Here is a 15056-nt window from a genome sequence, read left to right as displayed (position 1 = left end):
CCCTTGTGCCGGTAGCTAGCTAGATTAGAGGCCTACAGCCTGTCAGTCATTCATTTTTTTTATTTTTATTAGTACTCCGCTAACCTTTGCAAAAGGAAACTAAATACATATTTATATACAACCTTACAGTGAGTGTTATCATTTGGAGCCTGTTTTGCTGCCCATTTGAGATTACTGAACCCTTACACACATCCCCCCCCCATAGTACATTATCACCATCCAGTTTCTTAATGCTGTCTCACAAGTGGTTCACACGGAAATCCTCCCACCTTCCATAATTAATCACACAAGTAACGCCCTTCTGGTCACAAACTTCGGAACGAGTGTTCACTTGTCCTGAGGCCTTAACATCCGGGACCAGCGCTCGACGACTACCACGCTACCACATACCATCATAACCCTAGTGGTCGTTAAAAAGGGATGTAGCTTTATTTATTTTCTTGCCACGCTACACCTGTAACACCCTTCTCTCTCCCCTTCCTCACAGGCGCACCGATGGCTGAGGGCGCTGCTGGAGGCTCTGGTCAAGGCTCACTCCCACGTTGGCAGGTCCTCGGAGGAGATACGGAAACTTAAGTCGGAGCACCAGCACTTCCAGGTGTGTGTGTGTGTGTGTGTGTGTGTGTGTGTGTGTGTGTGTGTGTGTGTGTGTGTGTGTGTGTGTGTGTGTGTGTGTGTTCTACCATCATCTGTACCACTCACAAGCCCTCATCCTCTTTCTCATTCCCCTTTTCTCTTCTTTCCTATCTTCTCTCCTCACAAACCCTCACCACTAGCCCTCATCTTCACCCTCATACTCTCCCTCTCTTCCACCATGGACTGATCACATGCTGGGCTCTTGACTGATAGCCCTCCCTCCCTGCCCTCCCTTACTCACTCTCAACTCTCTCCTCCAGCACTCACCCTGTCTTCCCCCCTTCAGGACACAGCCGCGGGGACCTTCGAGTACGGTTATGAGTCTGCCCGCGCGGCCCTGCTGGTGGAGAAGTCTGCAGGCGGGTCGGTGCTGTGCGAGAGCCGGGCACTGGTCGGGGAGCTGGAGAAAGTGTGGAAAATGTTCGTGTTGGGCTCACAGGAGCAGCTGACGAGGCTTAGAGTTGCCGGGGTGTTCTTCAGGACGATGGAGCAGGTGGGTGTGAGGTGGGGTCTGTCGGGGGTAGAGGTGGATGTGTGTGGGGGAGGGGGTTGTAGGGGTAGGGGGGTGGAGGGTGTTAAGGGGGTTGGAGTGTGTGGAGGGGGGTAGGGAGGTTGTGTGTGTGTGTGTGTGTGTGTGTGTAAAATTTATTTGCTTGTTTTCCTTACCTTGCTTTAATTAACCATTCCTTACTTTCTTACCTTACTCCTTACCTTACCTTACTTAACCATTCCTAAAATCCTTACTCTTTCCTTACCTTCCCCTTCTCCCCCCTCACCTCCCCTCCCCTCATCACACCCTTACCTAACCTCACCTCACTTTCCTCTCACCTCCCCTCCGTAACCTTACCTCCCCTCCCCTCCCCTCACGCAGCATCTGGAGCGCCTGGATCGCCTATGTGCCGGCGTGGTGGAGCGGCTGGGGGTGCGTGGGGGCCTTGGCGGGGATGGGGAGGCGCGCACGCTGCTCTCCGCGCGTGACCGGCTGCTGAGGGAGATTGGGAGGAATGTGCGACTTGGGAAGCTGCTGAAGGAGAGACTGACGGACCCCCTCGTGCCTAGCTACAGGTGAGACACAGACACAGACACGTTGTTGTTTTGCTTATTGTGGTCAAAGATGAAGATGAAAGAGTATGTGTGCCTCCGTAGAGTATAACATAATGAAAGCTGGTACACAATTTCCGTAGACTTTACCAACGTCTGTTCCACCTAATACTGCAATCTCCTAAATAGTATTCCAGCTCCCCTCCCTCCGTGCCCTCCCCTGTGGTAATATCTTCATCGTTTTCATTGCGTCTAGTGATCGTTTAAGAAGTCCTCTATTATCTGCGTCATACCAAACATCCGTAGCAAAAAACACTACCAAGTATATGCTAAAAATAGACTCGAACACTCAGATTCATACATTAATATTAAAAAAAGACAACTTGGGGAGACAGAGAATGAAGGAGTGAGTAAATAGGAGTGAGTAAATAGGAGTGAGTGAATGGGAGTGAATGAGTTAGAGTGAATTAGAGTCAGAGTGAGTTAGAGAGAGAGAGAGAGAGAGAGAAGAGGTGGGGTAATGAGAGAGAGAGAGAGAGAGAGAGAGAGAGAGAGACGGGGGGGAAGTGTGGAAAGCAAGCAGTGACAGATGGTATTGGCGGTAAAGGTAGTGGTGTTGAAAGCGGTGGTGGTGGTGGTGGTGGTGGTGGTGGTGGTTGTTTATTGCCCTTTGCTCCTCCTCCTCCTCCTCTTCCCCTGCTCTCCTCTACGTCTTCCTCCTCCTCCACCTTCCTATCCGTCACCTCTTCCTTCTCCTGCTCGTCCTCCTCCTCCTGCTGGGTCGTCCCTATTTTTAAAGGCGGAGATACAAGCGACCCAAAAGACTATAGACCAATATCACTTCTGCCCATTGCCTCTAAAATCCTGGAGAAAGTTGTAACGGGTGAGCTAATCCAACATCTTGAAGGAAACCATCTCCTTAATAACACACAACACGGATTTAGAGCTGCGCTGTCTACTGAAAGCGCTCTACTAACACTATCCAATAAACTTTAAGAACATTGATAATGGTAACATATCCTTAGTTACTTTGTGCGATTTGTCAAAAGCATTTGACAGTGTCAATCATCAAATATTACTGAACAAGCTAAAGGAACTGAGAATAGATACATTTTGGTTTAGTGACTACCTTCGTGATAGAACTCAGTCTGTCCGTATCGACAAACATATTTCAGATAAATTAGACGTCTCCTATGGAGTTCCTCAGGCCCGATCTTATTTTTAATGTACGTAAATGACCTCCCACAATACGTCTCCGATTGCCTCCTCATCCAGTACGCGGATGACACACAGTTCATACACACGGGAAACATAGACAGAATTCAAGACCTAATTAGCAGAGGAGAGGAAACTTTATTAAAATCGAAAAACTATTTCCAATTAAATGGCTTAATGTTAAACACAAAGAAAACCCAGGGCATGTTTATTGGAAGTCGGGGAATGACATCCCAGATCCCACAAAACATCCACCTACAGGTTGATGATAGTAACATCACCCAGCACCTCCCTCAAGAACTTGGGTGTATATTTTGACGCTCACTTGACTTTTGATACGCACATAAACAAAATAAATAGTAAGATTTTTAGTACCATTATGTACATAAATCGTATAAAAGAACTTTAGCAAAAAGGCAAGAATTACAGCTGTACAGTCACTTGTATTAAGCATAATTAATTATGGAATAAAAATATGGGGCACCGCTAATAAAACACACATGCAACAAATTCAACAATTGCAAAACTATGCTGCAAAATTGCACCGGGCGGCGGCGCCAAACGTGACCATGTGACGCCATTCTTAAAGGAACTCGGTTGGCTGAAGGTAAACAAAAAATACGAGTACGAACTAGGCGTAATGACCTATAACATCATAAAGGGAACTAGGCGTAATGACCTATAACATCATAAAGGGAAACGTACCGAGCTATTTGTTTTATTTGCCATATGTGAGTGACATGAGCACTGTTCCTACCAGACAGCAGCATCAGCTGCACGTCCCCAAAGCACGCACCAGTACAGGGCAAGATCCATGCTTGTGGCTGCACCAACACTCTGGAACAGCCTCCCTCTCTCGATAAGGAATGCACAATCTTTACCATCTTTTAAGAAGCAATTGCACCAATATCTTTTTAGTGACCAGTTCAATATGTAGTCTTTTTTAGTCTTTTATTAATGTATTTTAATATATTTTATTTCTCTTTTTTAATTTTAATATTTTTATTGCACATCTATTTTAAAATTAGACTCCTTGCCGTAGATACAGGCAGGACAGGATGTAGCTACTATGTACTTATATACTCATGTGCTTTATTGTATAAATGTGAAGAATAACCATAATGGAAAATGGAACAAACTTCTGAATCCTCTTCCTCCTCGAACTTCCTTCCCCTCTTCGTCTTCCTCCTCCTCCAACTTCCTCCCCTTCTCCTCCTCCTTTCCATGCTCGTTCTCTTCCTCCTCTTCTTCTTCTTCTTGTTTTACTTATTCTCGTCCTCCTCCTCCTCTTCTTCATTCCATTTCTCTATTATCAACATTCACTAATCTTTTATTTACTCTCATTCTTCTTCCTCCTCCTTTCATTCTTACTGTCTGATAGAATATAGCTCCTCTTCCTCTCCTCTTCCTCCTCCTTCCCGTTCCATTTCTCTATCATCATTTTCTCTTTTTTTTCATTTTCCTTTTCTTCGCCATAATGTAACTTTCAAAGGTTCAAAATAAAATAGTAAGTGAAAAAATAAGTGATTAAGTGAATAAGTGTGTTGTGTTCATCGTTAAATTCGTTGACTTCAGAGATATTTTGATGTTTCTAAGTAAACTATCGCGCGTGGGGGTCTCTGATGTGACTCTCTCTCTCTCTCTCTCTCTCTCTCTCTCTCTCTCTCTCTCTCTCTCTCTCTCTCTCTCTCTCTCTCTGACGTTATGAAAATTTGAAAATAAAACGATTAAATAAAAATATCTATATCTATCTATCTCTATCTATCTCTCTCTCTCTCAAGCACTTTCATTCATATATCCACAAAAGACTTTTCACCACCACCACCACCACCACCACCATCACCACCACCACCGAAGTCACCGCCAGGAGTAAACACGAGCGCATCTGAACACACTCGTCTCTCTCCACCTCGTTCGTGTGCCTGAAGAGAACCTTGACTTTGGCTTCATTATTTTACCATGGTGTTAAAATTAAATGTTGTACCGAGTGATCTTTTTATTATTGTTATTTTTATTTACGTTCAACAGGTGTGCGTGAGACAAGATTTTTATTGCACGTTAAACTAGAATAGATGTTTTTTATTGTTTTTATTATTTATATTTTTTAGTCGTTGTTTTATATATATTTTTGACGCCAGAGAGAGACAGAGAGAGAGAGAATATGAATGCTTGTGTTTACGCTCGTGTGTGTGTGTGTGTGTGTGTGTGTGTGTGTGTGTGTGTGTGTGTGTGTGTTAACGAGGAGCACACAGACAGACACCTCGGCAAGACTTTGAAGATAAAGGTGTGAAGAGTGAGTGTTTATCGAGGAGGAGGAGGAGGAGGAGGAAGAGGAGGAGGGGAGAAAGGAAGAGGGAAGATGTATTTGTAGATGTGGCTGCTAAAGAGGGAGGACAAGGAGGAGGAGAAAGAAGAAGAAGAGGAGGAAGAAGAAGAGGAGGAGGAGGAGGAATATAAATGTGGGTGAAGAGGGAGGACATGAAGGAATGGGAGATAAGGGAAGGGAGGAAGATTGTGTGTGTGTGTGTGTGTGTGTGTGTGTGTAGAGAGATAATGAATAGGAAGTGAAGGAGAAGGAAAAAAAATTAAGAAAAGGAAGTAAAAAGGAGAAAGAACGGATAGGAAGTAAAGAATAAAGAAAGGAAGAAAGGAAATGGAAAAATAGGAGAGAGAGAGAGAGAGAGAGAGAGAGAGAGAGATGAAACAGGAAATAGAGTACAAAAAAAAAGAGAAAGAGAGGAAAGGAAGCAAATAAGAGTTAATGTGTATATCCAAATGGAAGGGAAGGGGGGAGAAGGGAAGAGGAGGCAGGGGGGGCAGTACCAGGTAGGGGTAGAAGGGCGTACCTGCGCGGGGTGGTGCCAGGTGGGGCGGGGCGTGGAGGGATGTGACCCGCCGCTGGGAGTCCGTTCTTGGGTGAGTGAGTGAGTCTCTTCGCTCCTTGCCCATCGGTGGTGTGCCCCGCTGCTTGGGTTCCCAGCCTCGACCATGTGCCCCGCTCCGCCCCCCTTCATCTGACAACCCCTCCCCCCATTGCTGGAGACACTGCCCCGGGATTTCGTAGTACCCCCGGGGGAGAGTACCACCCCCGGGGAAGCTAAAGACCACAGGGGGATGATCAGACACCCCTGTGGAGGATTTTGAACCCTGGGAAAGGACTGAATCAAAGGAAGTGGAAGGGGGAAGCGTAGTGAAGTTTACCACGGGGGACGCTTTTGCCACCCCTGGGGAAGGATTGATCGCTAAGGAAGTGTTTACCAAGGGCCGAGCAAGGCTGTGACTCGCCCCTGGAAAAGCCACAAGCCCCTGGGAAAGCCACAAGCCCCTGGGGAAGCCACAAACCCCTGGGGAAGTAGTGATTGCCTCAGGGTACGTTTGGCAGCCTTGGGGATGTGTGAGAGTGGGTAGTGAAGGAGGAAGTGAAGGTGTCGTGTATCTGTGTTGGTGTGTCAGTGTGTACGCGGTGGTGGTGGTGGTGGTGGGTGTCAGGAAACTGTGCCTTGGCTAGCGCGATTGGCTGACACAGAACGGCTTGATCAGAAAGTGTGTGTTTTATCAGCATCTACATCCCTTCATCACCTCCCTTCTTCCGTGGCGGTAAGGTGTGATGATCGGTTATGACACAAAGGTTAAGGTGTGTTTCCTCTCCTCCCTCCTCTTCTCTCCCTCCCCTCTTCACCCTAGCGCACCACCAATTAATCTATGCCTCTCTTGTGAATGGGAAAGGTAGGGAAGAGTATGAACGATTATGACACAAAAGATAAGGTGTGTTTCTCCTCCCTCCCCTTCTCTCCCCATTCCCCTCTTCACCCAAACACTGTCACGGCACCACAAGTTAATCTACGCCTCTCTTGTGGATGGGAAAGGTACGAAAGAGTATGATCGGTTATGGCAGGAAAGGTTCACAGAGAAAGGTTAATCTGTGCCCATCCGGTGTTTGGGAAAGGTATAGAAAAAGGTTTGATCACGTATAAGCCTATCAGGAAAGGTTAATTTATTGCTTCTCGTGTGAAGTTTTAGAACAGGTGTGAAGTTTTAGAACAGGTGTGAAGTTTTAGAATATGTGTGAAGTTTTAGAACATGTGTGAAGTTTTAGAACAGGTGTGAAGTTTTAGAACAGGTGTGAAGTTTTAGAACAGGTGTGAAGTTTTAGAACAGGTGTGAAGTTTTAGAACAGGTGTGAAGTTTTAGAACAGGTGTGAAGTTTTAGAACAGGTGTGAAATTTAGGAAAGGTGTGAAATTTAGGAAAAGGTGTGAAATTTAGGAAAAGGTGTGAAATTTAGGAAAAGATGTGAAATTTAGGAAAAGATGTGAAATTTAGGAAAAGGTGTGAAATTCAGGAACAGGTGTGAAATTCAGGAACAGGTGTGAAATTCAGGAAAAGGTGTGAAATTCAGGAAAAGGTGTGAAATTTAGGAAAAGGTGTGAAATTTAGGAAAAGGTGTGAAATTTAGGAAAAGGTGTGAAATTTAGGAAAAGGTGTGAAATTTAGGAAAAGGTGTGAAATTTAGGAAAAGATGTGAAATTTAGGAAAAGGTGTGCAATTTAGGAAAAGGTGTGCAATTTAGGAAAAGGTGTGCAATTTAGGAAAAGATGTGAAATTTAGGAAAGGTGTCAAATTTAGAAAAGGTGTCAAATTTAGGAAAGATGTCAAATTTAGGAAAGGTGTCAAATTTAGAAAAGGTGTCAAATTTAGGAAAGGTGTCAAATTTAGGAAAGATGTCAAATTTAGGAAAGGTGTCAAATTTAGAAAAGGTGTCAAATTTAGGAAAAGGTGTGAAATTTAGGAAAAGGTGTCAAATTTAGGAAAAGGTGTCAAATTTAGGAAAAGGTGTCAAATTTAGGAAAAGGTGTGAAATTTAGGAAAAGGTGTGAAATTTAGGAAAAGGTGTGAAATTTAGGAAAAGGTGTCAAATTTAGGAAAAGGTGTCAAATTTAGGAAAAGGTGTGAAATTTAGGAAAAGGTGTGAAATTTAGGAAAAGGTGTGAAATTTAGGAAAAGGTGTCAAATTTAGGAAAAGGTGTCAAATTTAGGAAAAGGTGTCAAATTTAGGAAAGGTGTCAAATTTAGGAAAGGTGTCAAATTTAGGAAAGGTGTCAAATTTAGGAAAAGGTGTCAAATTTAGGAAAAGGTGTCAAATTTAGGAAAAGGTGTCAAATTTAGGAAAAGGTGTCAAATTTAGGAAAAGGTGTGCAATTTAGGAAAAGGTGTGCAATTTAGGAAAAGATGTGAAATTTAGGAAAGGTGTCAAATTTGGGAAAGGTGTCAAATTTAGGAAAGGTGTCAAATTTAGGAAAGGTGTCAAATTTAGGAAAGGTGTCAAATTTAGGAAAGGTGTCAAATTTAGGAAAGGTGTCAAATTTAGGAAAGGTGTGAAATTTAGGAAAAGGTGTCAAATTTAGGAAAGGTGTCAAATTTAGGAAAGGTGTCAAATTTAGGAAAGGTGTCAAATTTAGGAAAGGTGTCAAATTTAGGAAAGGTGTCAAATTTAGGAAAGGTGTCAAATTTAGGAAAGGTGTCAAATTTAGGAAAGGTGTCAAATTTAGGAAAGGTGTCAAATTTAGGAAAGGTGTCAAATTTAGGTCCCATCCATCTTCACCTTCACCTTCTTGTTCATATTCACCTCCACAGTTTTCACTTCTCCATAATAATAAATCGCTTTTTCTTCGTTCCTTTTGCACAATTTTTCAAGGTAGTAAGAATTTTACCTATTTGTATTTGTTCACGTTTTCTTGAGTGATTGCTCGCATTTCCTCCTTCCCTTTGCACCATATTTAGAGAAGTTTTTTCATGGCAGTACGCGACTTTTACTTCATTATTTGTTTACATTTGTCTGTGTGATCGGTCGCTATTTTCACGTTCCCTCCGCGCCGTATGAGGGAACGGAAGTGTGCCAGGCGTCCCTTCCTACCTTCCTTCCTTCCTTTTCTTCCTTTTCTTCCTTTCTTCCATTCTTCCTCTCTTCCTTAATTCTTTCCTTCCTTCCTTCCTTCCTTCCCCGTTTCCTCTCTTCCATCCTTCCTTTCTTCCTTCCTTCCTTCCATCCTTCCTTCCTTCCTTCCTTCCCTCCTATCTTTCCTTACTGCATCCTTCCCTTTCTTCCTTCCTTCCATCCATCCATCCTTCCTTCCTTCCTTCCTTCCGTGGGGACGTTCAACAGAGAGCCGTTCAGGGGGTCGTTCAGAGAGTTTCAGGGAGATTCAAAAAGTCGTTCAAGAAGTCGTTCAGATAGTCGTTCAAGGAGTCGTTCAGAGAGTGTCAGGTAGTTTCAGGAAGTCGTTCAGATACTCGTTCAGGTGGTCGTTCACAGCGCCGTTCTTCCGTGTCTGTTTTTGTGTCCAGTTCGGGGAGTGGAAATAGCTCCTTGGGCACTCTGCGAAGACGGTCCTTTTTTTCCCCTCTATCTTACGCTCTCTCTAATTCTGTTACAGTGTTTGACTGTTTAGAGCGAGGGGTGGTTACTCTCTCTCTCGCTCGCTCTCGCACACACACACACACACACACACACACACACACACGCACACACACACACACACACACGCACACACTAAAACAGAAAGCCGAAATGACAGACAGACAGACAGACGTAGAAAAAAAGACAGACATAGGCACAGAAAGACAGGTTAACTAAGGCAGGGAAAAGAACAGAAGAGAAAGATAAAGAAGTATATAAAGTAAACAAGAATGAAGATAAAGATAAATAAGGAAAGAAGGAAGAGAAAGAGGAAGAAATGTTTAAAGCAAATAAGTTTAAAGAAATAAAGATTCGTCGGTTTGTTTGTGAGATAAAGATAGATAGATAGATAGAGAGATAGATAGACAGACAGACAGACAGATAGAGAAAGAAAGAACGACAGACAGACAGACAGACAGACAGACAGACAGATAGAGAAAGAAAGAACGAAAGAAAGAAAAAAAAAGAAAAAGATAGATAGATAGATAGATAGAAATAAAGAAAGAACGAAAGAAAGAAAAAAGAAAAAAAGAAAGATAGATAGATAGATAGATAGAAATAAAGATAGAAAAAAAGAAAGATAGATTCATAAGAAATAAATAAGAAAGAAAGAGAAAGAAAGACACACAGAGACAAGCTGAGGCAGACAAAGACACACACTTATAGAAAAAAGACAAATCGTTAGCAGAAGGCCTAAAAAATGGTCCTCTTGAGAAGTGCGCGTCGCGTTACATAAAGTGGCCCACGGGAACACGTTATCAGCCGAGGGTAAAAATAGGCGACCAGCTTGTTGGGAACTGGGGAAGCCCACGTGCCGCCAGGATGATGCCACAGTCATTAGCGAACAGAGTTGGGGCTAATGACCTCCAAGCTATGGAGCCCTCCATGATTATGCTGCTACTACTACTACTACTACTACTACTACTACTACTACTACTACTACTACTGCTGACTACTACTACTACTACTACTGCTACTGCTACTGCTGACTACTACTACTGCTACTACTACTGCTCACTACTACTACTGCTCACTACTACTACTACTACTACTACTTCTATTACTACTACTACTACTACTACTACTACTACTACTACTACTTTTGACCTATCTTACTATTAATACTATTGATTTCTATTGAGGATTTATGTTGCTACTACAATTACTACAATTTCTACTACTATTATTTCTACTACTACTACTACTATTACTACTACTATTACTACTACTATTACTACTACTACTACTACTACTACTATTTCTCCTCCTGACCTATCTTACTATTATAACTAGCTATTGATTTATATTGTTGATTTCTGCTGCTACTACAATTACTACTATTTCTACTACTACTACTACTACACTGCTCTACTACTACTATTACTCTGTGTGTGTGTGTGTGTGTGTGTGTGTGTGTGTGTGTGTGTGTGTGTGTGTGTGTGTGTGTGTGTGTGTGTGTGTGTGAATCTATCTATGTGTTTGTCATTTTTCATAGTTTTGTTTTCTCTTAGTGTTTTTTTTTTTCTATCTATTTAACCATCATTCATTTTACTTAATTTTCCTACTTTATAAATCCTGAAGTACTCATCGGTGTGCCTACCTTCCTGCCTTACTTTATATTTATCATTTTATCTATCATTTATTATTTATTTATTTTTTATTTACTTTTTTTCATTTAATTACTTTTCAACTTGTTTTTTTTCTACTTGTCTTTTCAGTTTGTCTTTTCAATCTACAGTTTGTCTTTTCAATCAATGCATCAGTTCACCATCTATCCATCTGTCTAGTAATCCATTTTTCTTTCTTTTAACTTAAATATTTTATATCTATTTATCCATGTAATTATCTATATTTATCTATCTGTATCTATCTACCTATCTGTCTGTCTATCTATCTATCTGTCTGTCTGTCTGTCTGTCTGTCTATCTATTTATCTGTCTGTCTGTCTATCTATTTATCTGTCTGTCTGTCTGTCTTCAAGCCTGTCTATATCTCTCGCTTCTGTCTTTTCACAAACTTGTATCCTCGAGGTATTGGCACACATGTTTACTTCCTCTTGTTCCAAACGGGAAAATATTTACAGCTAACATCGCCTCCTTCCTCCTCTTCCTCTTCTCCTCTTCCTCTCCTCTTCCTTAACTTACATTGCAACCTCTCTTAAGCGGCAGGTGGGCGATGGAAGTAGGGGGGGGGGGGGGGGCGTGGAGGACGGGGAAGTGAAGTGGGTGAGTGCGGAGTGGTGGGGAGGATGGGGGGGAAGAGGTGGAGGAGGAGGAGGAGGAGTGAAATTGGTGTTGGGGAAGGGAGAGGAAGAAGGGGAGGAGGAAGGGAGGAGGAAGGGGAGAAGGGGGAGACAGCAGTATGGCAGGGTTGGAAATAGCTATATGTCTCTCTCTCTCTCTCTCTCTCTCTCTCTCTCTCTCTCTCTCTCTCTCTCTCTCTCTCTCTCTCTCTCGTACAACCCCCCCCAACCCACCCACCCCCACCCACACCCACACACACACACTTGAGAGGCGCCCGGGGGGAAGTGAAGGGAGAGGGGAGAGGAAAGGGGGGAGAGAAAGGGACTGGGGTGGGTTTGGGTTTCTCTTTTAGCTCCGGGGGAAGACCCAGAACACTTGGGGTCCTGTCGTGGGGTCTTGTTGGGTCTGAGTCCTGTGCCCGTAATACAAGCGCTCTCCTCCGAAACTTTTCCCTTCTGCTAAATTCCAACAGCTAGACCCTTTCACTCCCTTACCCCCTCCACTCCCTACCCCTTCATCTCCTTCCCTTCTCCTCCCTTTCACTTCCCTTTACTCCCCTTTCACCCTTCACTCCCTTCCTTTCCCTCCCTCTTCACCCCTTCCCCTTCCCTTTCCTTCCCCTTCACTTCCTTCTCCTCCCTCCAACATCACCCCGTTCCTTTCCCTCCCCCTTCTCCCCTTCCCTTCCTCCTACCTCCTCTCCTCCCTTCTGTCCAGTTTAACCCCTTTCCCTTTCCTCCCATCCCTTCCTCCTTTCCCCTTCCTCCTTTCCTTTTCCTCCCTTTCCTCCCTCTTCAATTCCTTCCACTTTTCTCTTTTCTTCCTCTACGTTCTCTAACTTAACCTGAACAACAAAAAAGAAAAAAAGAAACCGTGATAGAGAACCCCAATTACGTCATCACCCAAGTATATAGAAGCAGAACGTGGGTGGTTTCTTCTGGTTTCATTTTCTCATCCTTCGGTCACGCCTTCGTCAGGAGGAGGAACACGATAGCCTTGATGGGGTCAGGGGATGGAAGGGGGTGTAGGTTGGCCGGCCCCGTGATAGGAAAGAGCAGTTGCGTGGAGGTGGTGGTGGTGGTGGTGGTGGTTGTGGTGGAGGGAAGGGATTGAGGGTTGATATGTATGGAGGGGAAGTGTGGTTGACAGGTGGTTGGTGAAGTGAAGGAGTCTTATGGTGGTGGTGGTGATGGTGGTGGTGGTATGGTGTTGATATGGGCGCTTGGGAAATGTGGTTAACAGATGTATGGGTGAGGTGTAGGGGAGTCTTATGGTGGTGATGATGGTGGTGGTGGTGGTATGGTGTTGATATGGGCGCTTGGGAAATGTGGTTAACAGATGTATGGGTGAGGTGTAGGGGAGTCTTATGGTGGTGGTGGTGGTGGTGGTGATGGTGGTGGTGGTAGGGCGTTGATATGGGCGCTTGGGAAATGTGGTTAACAGGTGTATGGGTGAGGTGTAGGGGAGTCTTTTGGTGGTGGTGGTGGTGATGGTGGTGGTGGTAGGGTGTTGATATGGGCGCTTGGGAAATGTGGTTAACAGGTGAATGGTGAAGTGTAGGGGAGTCTTATGGTGGTGGTGGTGGTGGTGGTGGTGGTAGGGTGTTGATATGGGCGCTTGGGAAATGTGGTTAACAGGTGAATGGTGAAATGTAGGGGAGTCTTATGGTGGTGGTGGTGGTGGTGGTAATGGTGGTGGTGGTAGTAGTGGTGGTGGTGGTGGTAGATGGTGGTGGTGGTGGTGGTGGTGGTGGTAAGGTTAGTGAAGGTGGAAAATGGTATCAGGGTGGTAGCGGTGGTGGTGATGGTGGTGGTGATGGTGGTGGTGGTGGTGGTAATGGTGGTGGTGGTGGTGGCGGTGTGAATGAGGAATAGGAAGTGGATATAGAAAAAACTACCCTGCCCATATATTTGTAGTTTCTTATTTCTTTCTTTTTATTCAGTATTTCTAGTTTTTCTTAATATTTTTCTTCTTTTTTTCAGTATTTATTTATCATTCTTTTGTGGTGTGAATGAGGAATAGGAAATGGATATAGGAAAAACTACCCTGTCCATATATTTGTAGTTTCTTATTAATTTATTTTTACTTTTTATTCAGTATTTCTTGTTTTCTTAATATTTTTCTTCTTTTTTTCAGTATTTATTTATCATTCTTTTGTGGTGTGAATGAGGAATAGGAAATGGATATAGAAAAAACTACCCTGTCCATATATTTGTAGTTTCTTATTTCTTTCTTTTTATTCAGTATTTCTTGTTTCCTTAATATTTTTCTTCGTTTTTTCAGTATTTATTTATTATTCTTTTGTCCCATTATTTATCCTTCTTTTCTATAAGATTTCGTATCATAAAGTTAGCAATGAAAAATGGTATTGATTAAGTGACTGATTGATTTTCCTTGGCTTCTGATGTATCGTGGTAGCAGTAGTAGTAGTAGTAGTAGTAGTAGGAGGAGGAGGAATAGGAATTAATATGATGAGTGTGCCTCTTAGGAATGTGGTTAGAGGCTGAATGATTAAACAGGCGAACCTTCTTTTAAGATATACAGCGTGGCAAAGTTATATATGATGTGGAGTTGATCAGAGCCAGGGAGGCGGTACTGACGGTGGAAATGAATTAACTGAGATAAAAGAGGTGATGTACGTGGCTTTAGGATGTAGGAGGAGAGGAATTGATTGGTCGAGGATTGTGAGGGGTCGATAAATGTGTGATATGGTGTCTGGGTGGTGGTGGATGTGGTGGGAAGGGGGGAGAGGGAGGGAGGGGAGGTTAATGCAGACTGATGGAGGAAGGTAGCAGGTGGAGGGATGAGCAGGTGGAGTTTAAGTTAATAGGCATCGAGATAAGCGTGAAATAGAGGCGGTGAGGGTTGAGTGGTGGACAGAAGGGAGATGACGGGGGTGAGTAAGGACCACATTCTTAAACATTTCGATTCCCAAGCACACAAATTCGACACTGCATTCGTAGGAGTTCCAGGCATTTCCATGGGTACTTTTATGACCTTGGTGGTAGTGTGACTCTTCCTCTGTGCCATGAAGGTGAAGAAACACTTGTGAGAACCTGATTTACCTCCTTTTTGGCTGTGTGAAAGGCGGGAGCGTCTGAGAACACACACACACACACACACACACACACACACACACACACACACACACACACATTTGATAAGCCTTTCGGAGAGGTGGTTGTGGGTAGTTTTATGAGCCTAAGAGAAGTTTGACGAGGCTCTTGAGAACTTGACTAATTTCCTCTCTGGTCTATGAAAATATTATTGAAGAGAGGCGAAAGTTAAGATTGATAAAAAAGAACCACTTTAGCATCAGAGGGCAGCTCAACCCCCCATCTCCTTTTCCTCCAGAAGACCAATCCTGTGTTCTCTTCTTCCTTCTTTCCTTCCTCTTTCTCCTCTCTTCCTCTCATCTCTCTCTCCCCAAGACCTTTCCAGTGTTCTCCTTCTCAGGCTTCTCTT

The 15056-nt window shown here is 43.6% G+C and overlaps 1 protein-coding gene and 1 long non-coding RNA gene across 8 annotated transcripts in view; both read left to right on the top strand.

The window, feature by feature from the left end:
* Positions 1 to 15056, top strand: part of LOC126988203 (titin-like) — a 304476-nt gene that overhangs the window by 62655 nt on the left and 226765 nt on the right. For 5 of the 6 annotated variants that reach the window (XM_050846148.1, XM_050846145.1, XM_050846147.1 and 2 more), the window contains exons 11-13: positions 488 to 598; positions 923 to 1129; positions 1508 to 1701. In XM_050846148.1, coding sequence (XP_050702105.1) covers positions 488 to 598; positions 923 to 1129; positions 1508 to 1701 — 512 coding nt within the window. Of the gene's footprint in view, positions 1 to 487; positions 599 to 922; positions 1130 to 1507; positions 1702 to 6339; positions 6490 to 15056 lie in introns of those variants that run through there. The other variant, XM_050846149.1, reaches the window with a different exon arrangement.
* On the top strand, positions 6990 to 7881 carry LOC126988211 (uncharacterized). Of its 2 annotated transcripts, none has more exons than XR_007741741.1 (3): positions 6990 to 7163; positions 7335 to 7391; positions 7839 to 7881. It is a non-coding gene; the product is annotated as an uncharacterized LOC126988211 (long non-coding RNA). The 2 variants fall into 2 exon arrangements; XR_007741742.1 differs by lacking the exon at positions 7839 to 7881 and adding an exon at positions 7744 to 7786.

This window comes from Eriocheir sinensis, chromosome 68, assembly GCF_024679095.1.
Source record: "Eriocheir sinensis breed Jianghai 21 chromosome 68, ASM2467909v1, whole genome shotgun sequence".
In the NCBI taxonomy this organism is placed as follows: domain Eukaryota; kingdom Metazoa; phylum Arthropoda; class Malacostraca; order Decapoda; family Varunidae; genus Eriocheir; species Eriocheir sinensis.
Note: the sequence above shows the minus strand (reverse complement) of the source record. Positions and strands in the feature narration are given on the sequence as shown.